This window comes from Festucalex cinctus, chromosome 3 (assembly GCF_051991245.1).
Source record: "Festucalex cinctus isolate MCC-2025b chromosome 3, RoL_Fcin_1.0, whole genome shotgun sequence".
In the NCBI taxonomy this organism is placed as follows: Eukaryota; Metazoa; Chordata; class Actinopteri; order Syngnathiformes; family Syngnathidae; genus Festucalex; species Festucalex cinctus.
In genome coordinates this window covers 5,290,644-5,296,665 of record NC_135413.1, presented here as the reverse complement: position 1 = coordinate 5,296,665, position 6,022 = coordinate 5,290,644, and the positions used below count along the sequence as shown (strand labels likewise).

Genomic DNA, 6,022 nt, shown 5'->3' with positions numbered 1-6,022 from the left:
AAATGGCACAAAAAGGGAAGCTCGTCTCTTAAACTGAAAAGTGCTGTTGTGAAGGTGGAGCTTAAAGTTGGGTTCAAAGATATTGTCGCTGCGTCTTCTGTGATGTCAACTATGGAACTTTTCTGACACACGTGACATCATTCACTAATGTTGAAAAGTTTGGGATCAAAGCACTGTTTTTTATTAAAGTTAACATTAAAATCTGGAATGGAGTGCAGACAAAGTTAATGTGGCAAAAAACGTGCTTGTAATGAATAAATAAATAAATAAATAAATAAATAAATAAATACATACATACATACATACATACATACATACATACATACAGACAGACAGACAGACATACATACATACATACATACATACATACATACATACATACATACATACATACATACATAAGCCCATTCTTAACTCGGGACTAACATTATTATTATTATTATTATTATTATTTTTATTTTTTTATTTTTTTATTTATTTTATTTTAAATGTCCAGCTACCCGATAGGATTTTTTTTTCTGGGGGGGAATAAACGTACATCTTAATTGTATAAGTACTCTAAAATAAAATTGTGGTGTGAAAGTGACCATAGCTTATCTTTTATCTCGTCAAAACTTGCTTTTTTTATCCTCTCCTGAAATATCAACCTTGGCTTTGTTGTCATATTACCAACGTCGCTCTCTTTCGGTCCTCACTGGATACCGTAGACGAAAAGATGGCGACCGTCGCGCTTGTTGGCCGTTCTGCGAGTGTCCTTCCAAAGATCACGAGTGAGTAAAGTCAAACTAGTAGTCAATACTGTATGTGGCTACATGGTTTTGTGAATTTTTAGGTATGCTTAATACAGCGTCTTCACACAGACTCACACTACAAACGCGAATGCGTGTTGAACGACCTTGCTAATCTTCCTGGCTAATAGCTAACGCTAGTTAGCTGTTTTTGTTCATTCAATGGCTACCTGAGGACGCTGGCTAGTCTCACTCTCACTTCAAGTCATGTGTCGAGCCATGATGTTGCGCGAACTGTCTTATCGCTCAGTACAGTAGTTGAATTTGTTTCCATTCATGAGCGTGCAGAGTTGTCAAGGTGTGGATCTCACTCAGTCTCCGATACAAATTTGCAACGATCAGACTGGTTGAAACCACGAAGAAATAGTTTACATCGTAAGTTTTGGACTGACAAAAAATGTCGAAGTAAATGCATTTCTTTCTAACAAGGGCCTAAGCGGGTCATGTGAAATTATTTGTTTATTGTAATTATTTGAATCAAATGTAGCGTTAAGTGAAATATAGTATACACCAAAATAAATAAAATCACTGTACTTATAATTTCTTCAAATTTAAGGTAATTTCAACTGTTTCAATGTATTTTTCTTATAACACATTACTTACAGACTAGTCTATGTTATTACAGTTATTGCCACTTAAAAGTGAGCCTATGAGTACATAATACCTGGCATTTCTTTCCAAATAGAGGGTTGCTGTCCCCCTGTTGCATTGTCAGCCTCTTGTGTGGGCCCGTCTCAGCAGAGGAAGCTGCACCATGCTGTCATCCCCAAAGGGAAGGGAGGCCGCTCGTCATCCAGTGGCATCGCCGCCACTGTGTTTGGTGCTACAGGCTTCCTGGGGCGATACGTGGTCAATCGACTGGGTGAGTGGAGAAGAGATGGGCTGACTCTTCCTCACTTCCTTCAATGCAAACCTAACATATGAGGGGCCATTCTCCCATCAACTCAACTAAATGTTGTTCATTGTCTGCACTGAGTTGGAATCCAAACATTGATGCCTTGATGCTTTTTTCTGAAAGCTAGTCATAGTTTTTATTTGGTGTGTTATTGATTTGCAGGTCGTATTGGCTCTCAGATCATAGTCCCTCATCGCTGTGATCAATATGACACCATGTATTTCAAGCCTATGGGAGACCTCGGACAAATCATTTTTATGGTCCGTAAGTTCCAGAAGAGTTCAGTGATGTTCCACCCAACCAAGAATATCAGACACCTCACATTTACTTTGTTTGGAATTCTGCCACAGGAGTGGGATGCCAGGAACAAAGACTCCATCAAACGAGTGTTGGAGCATTCCAACGTGGTCATCAATCTTGTGGGAAAAGAATGGGAAACAAGGTATAACCTGACCTGACACCATTTCCAACTAAGTAATCATTGAATACTGGCATTTGTTGAATTTAGTTTGCCTCTGTGTGAAGGAACTACCGATTTGAGGATGTCTTTGTGAGCATCCCTCAGCAGATTGCCAAGGCAACCAGAGAGGCTGGCATCACTAAGTTCATCCACATCTCTCACCTCAACGCTGACATCCGCAGCTCATCCAAATACCTGAGGAACAAGGTTGGAAACCTGCTTTCCAATTCCCCAGCCATAGAAACTGATCATTTTTATGGAAACGGGAACAGATTTAATGAAATAAATGAAACCTCAAAGCTTAAATGTTTTCTTTTGATGAAAGTGGAACAGTATTCTTAATTTAAAAAAAAAGAAAGAAAAAAAAGATGCTTAGATATGTGGCTAGAATGCAAGACAGTCACACTTCATTTCTTAATATGTTTGAGAACCCTTATAATTTCCTCACCATCATATTTTGATGATGATGATGGCAAGCTTTTGCTGGCAGGCCTTGTATTTGACACCTGTGCTTTGTTGTGTATTTCAGGCTGTGGGAGAGACAGCGGTGAGAGATGAGTTTCCCGACGCCATCATCATGAAGCCCTCGGAGATGTTTGGGAGGGAGGACAGGTTCTTCAACTACTACGCAAGTAAAGACCGAGCATGCGTCAACGTGATTTGAAAATCCAAACTTCACTCACTATGATGTCATTTCTTCAGATATGCGTTGGTTTGGCAGAGCCATTCCGCTCATCAGCCTCGGGAAGAAAACAGTCAAGCAGCCTGTTTGCGTAAGATTACTTTTTTTCCTCTGTCACTAACACAGAAGATAAATAATTGCATTAGTGTTATCTTGTTGCTTGTGCAGTTGTGATGAATTCGAACCCACCTTGTGCTGAAATCTAACAAAGATGACAGTGGGAAGAAGATTTGAACGACAATAAAGATAATAACTCATTTTCAGGGATCCTATGCTTACCGGAAAATATGGAAAATGATTAGCCAAATTTCCAATCATGGAAAATGAGAAAAAAAAGAGCAAAATGAGTTGAGTTGTCCTGAAAAATTATTTAATCCCTCTGCTTATTACTGCCTTGTGGGCAATACCCAAACAGGTTAAACAGACATGTCTGTCTGTTTTCAGGTGCCTTCAGTGGGTACCGTTTTTCTGCTTTGAGTCAGCACAACGCCCCATGTGAAGCTACCAACCAATCAAATTGCATTTTCACTTGGACCAATTCTGCTGCCCAGTGTTTCAATATGACTTTGTTGCGATAGTTACCTATTTTTAAGACCCATATTTATTTTCGCCAAAGAAGCGTCAAAACTAGCGACCTTCACTTCACGTGTGTTGCTGTAGCACTCAGTGTTTTAAGTGGGGGAAAAAGAAAAAAAAAAGTACCGATACTCCCCTAAAATAACTATGCCTCGTTTATCGCGGGTTCATCTTTCGTGGCCTCGCTGTTTCGCTGATTTTTATTTTTTTTTTGCGGTGATGCAGTTCCGGTCAAACTGGGTTTACATGTCCTGCCTCCTCTCTTCATAATTAATATTAAGACTGTCCGCTGAGATAGAATGCTCACCGCACCGCGTGTATTATTGTTACTATTATAAAGGTTAGAACACTGAGAGTGCCTACTGTATTTAAATAAGAGATACAGTATGTGAGAAAACGTTAATACCTGGGAGAAAAGTGCAGGAATGAAGTGTGAGGTTAGGTGTTTTACAGCCTTAAAACATACATAATACAAAAAAAAAAACAGTATGAATAAAATAAACATTTAGAATAAATGAAAAAAATACATACTGTGCTGTATAAGTAAATTAAAACATACTTTTAATGAGAAAAAAATGAATGTAAATGAAAATACAACATATATGATAAATGAAAAAGCATTTAGAATAAACTAAAAATCATACCAAAACGTATAATAAACAAAAAATATATATATACTGTGCTGTATAATCAAATAAAACAACAACAACAACATACTTTTAATGGGGGAAAATGAATGTAAATGGAAAAAAGAACATATAGGATGAATGAAAAAGCATTTATAATAAAGTAAAAATAACTGGGAACTGGGATCTATTCTGAAAATAGCTCACCACTGATGGGACACTGACTTGCCAAGAAGTATTAAAAGAAGTAAAATGTCAACTTTTTTTAATACATGTTTCTTAATTCAGCAAATATTCTATATTTTGATTAGAAGTTTAATAGATTGTGTTGAATGAAAGAAAGATCTGTTTATATTTACTCAAATATTACAAAAAAATGGCAAAAATATTTTATGGGGTACTCACTATTGAAAATGGAGGGGTAGAAATCGGCGAGAGTGAATCCGCAACAAGTGAACCATAAAATAGCGAGGGACCTCGGTACGGTGATATTTTTGCTCACGATTATCGTACCGTCAGATTCTAATATTGGCCCATTCCTAATCTCATGGTACCATTCTAACCTACTCACTTGTCCAAAAAATTGTCCTCTTCATTAGGTTGTTGACGTGGCGAAGGCCATCATCAGCGCCGTCAAAGACCCAGAGGCCAATGGCAAGACATATGCACTAGTTGGGTAGGTGACCAAGTGTTTACACTCAAATGGCGCAACATTACATACACCAGCACAGCCCAGCAGGCTCCATCCAATGCAAGAGCTGTATCAACGATTGTGCTTTTACAAAGATAATACTCATTTTGGACAATGTCACGTAAGCCCGATGGACACATGGGCAGTAGACAGCATTCTATAGTTACTGTCAGTGAATGATAAAACTTCTTGATGTGAGTTTAGGGACACATTGTAGTATTTGTTATTAAACAATATGTACATTATTTTGGTTGATGTGTTTTGCATTGGTATACACGTTGGTCAGAAGAGACCAACTTACTCTCAAAGCAAACTTGCACAATTGACATCACGTATAATGATGCAGCGTTTGTGTCCTGTTTTGTAGTCCCAACCGGTACCTGCTCCATGACCTTGTGGAGTATATCTACTCCATCATTCACAGACCCTTTGTGCCCTATCCTGTCCCCCGCCCACTCATGCAGTAAGTGTTTAAACATGATAACATTCATTCACAATTGTGGTTGGTTCCCATAAGATAATCTTTCATTTGAGGATTTGATTCTTACTTGTTTAAAGGTTTTAATTCCCTTCTCTGTGTGTTCCTTCAGCCTGGTGGCTCAGTTTTTCGCAATGAATCCATTTGAGCCCTGGACAACCCCAGATAAAATAGAAAGGGTAAGAAAGACGACAAAGACTTTGGAAGAAGTTTAATGTAAGAATTACAGCTCTCATCACAATCAATCACAGTGGAACTTGATGAAAACTTGTTTTCCAGTTTCATGCAACTGACATGAAATACCCAGGACTTCCTGGTCTAGAGGATCTTGGTATTAGTCCCTCCACCATAGAGCAACGGGCGATTGAAATTCTGCGTCGTCATCGTCGATTCCGTTACCTGGAAGCTGACCTGGATGCAACCAAGCCAGCAAAGACCGTCAACTACTAAAGTACGGATTTGGTGTCTCAACGTCACTTTAGAATGCTTTAACTTGATTCATTATGTAAATAAAAACATATATCTCATTTAAAAGTGTTTTTTTTGTTTCCTGGTAAATTCACTATCCAGTGTGTTAGCCATAAAGCTACACTTCATTAATGTTGCATTGAAGTCACAAACATTATGGCAGAATTAAACTTATGAAAAGGACAGTCGAGGAGAAATAACTTAGTTATTGATGGAATGGAAGAAAGATGGAGAGACATGGACAGACACTGAAAAAAAGGAATGACAATTTTCAAGTAGAAACTACAGCTGAGTAGATCGAGGTGGAGCAGGCTCGTCATCGGACAGGAAAACCTGAACCTGGGACGACCAGACCCAG

The 6,022-nt window shown here is 38.4% G+C and overlaps 1 protein-coding gene across 1 annotated transcript; it reads left to right on the top strand.

The window, feature by feature from the left end:
- The first annotated feature begins 605 nt into the window (after nucleotides 1–605).
- LOC144015500 (NADH dehydrogenase [ubiquinone] 1 alpha subcomplex subunit 9, mitochondrial-like) lies at nucleotides 606–5,730 on the top strand. The gene is made up of 11 exons (XM_077515541.1): nucleotides 606–770; nucleotides 1,474–1,650; nucleotides 1,846–1,943; nucleotides 2,034–2,125; nucleotides 2,209–2,350; nucleotides 2,673–2,775; nucleotides 2,846–2,916; nucleotides 4,627–4,703; nucleotides 5,086–5,181; nucleotides 5,309–5,375; nucleotides 5,476–5,730. Exons 1-11 carry the CDS (start codon nucleotides 716–718, stop codon nucleotides 5,644–5,646), a joined length of 1,149 nt encoding a protein of 382 aa, XP_077371667.1. The 5' UTR covers nucleotides 606–715; the 3' UTR covers nucleotides 5,647–5,730.
- The last annotated feature ends 292 nt before the right edge of the window (nucleotides 5,731–6,022 follow it).

Coding starts and splice junctions, on each gene's coding strand:
- LOC144015500 (XM_077515541.1), top strand. CDS start 716: ATGGCGACCGTCGCGCTTGTTGGCCGTTCTGCGAGTGTCCTTCCAAAG. Junction 2,776..2,845: donor GTTCTTCAACTACTACGCAA/GTAAAGACCGAG, acceptor TCATTTCTTCAG/ATATGCGTTGGTTTGGCAGA. Junction 5,182..5,308: donor GTCCCCCGCCCACTCATGCA/GTAAGTGTTTAA, acceptor GTGTTCCTTCAG/CCTGGTGGCTCAGTTTTTCG.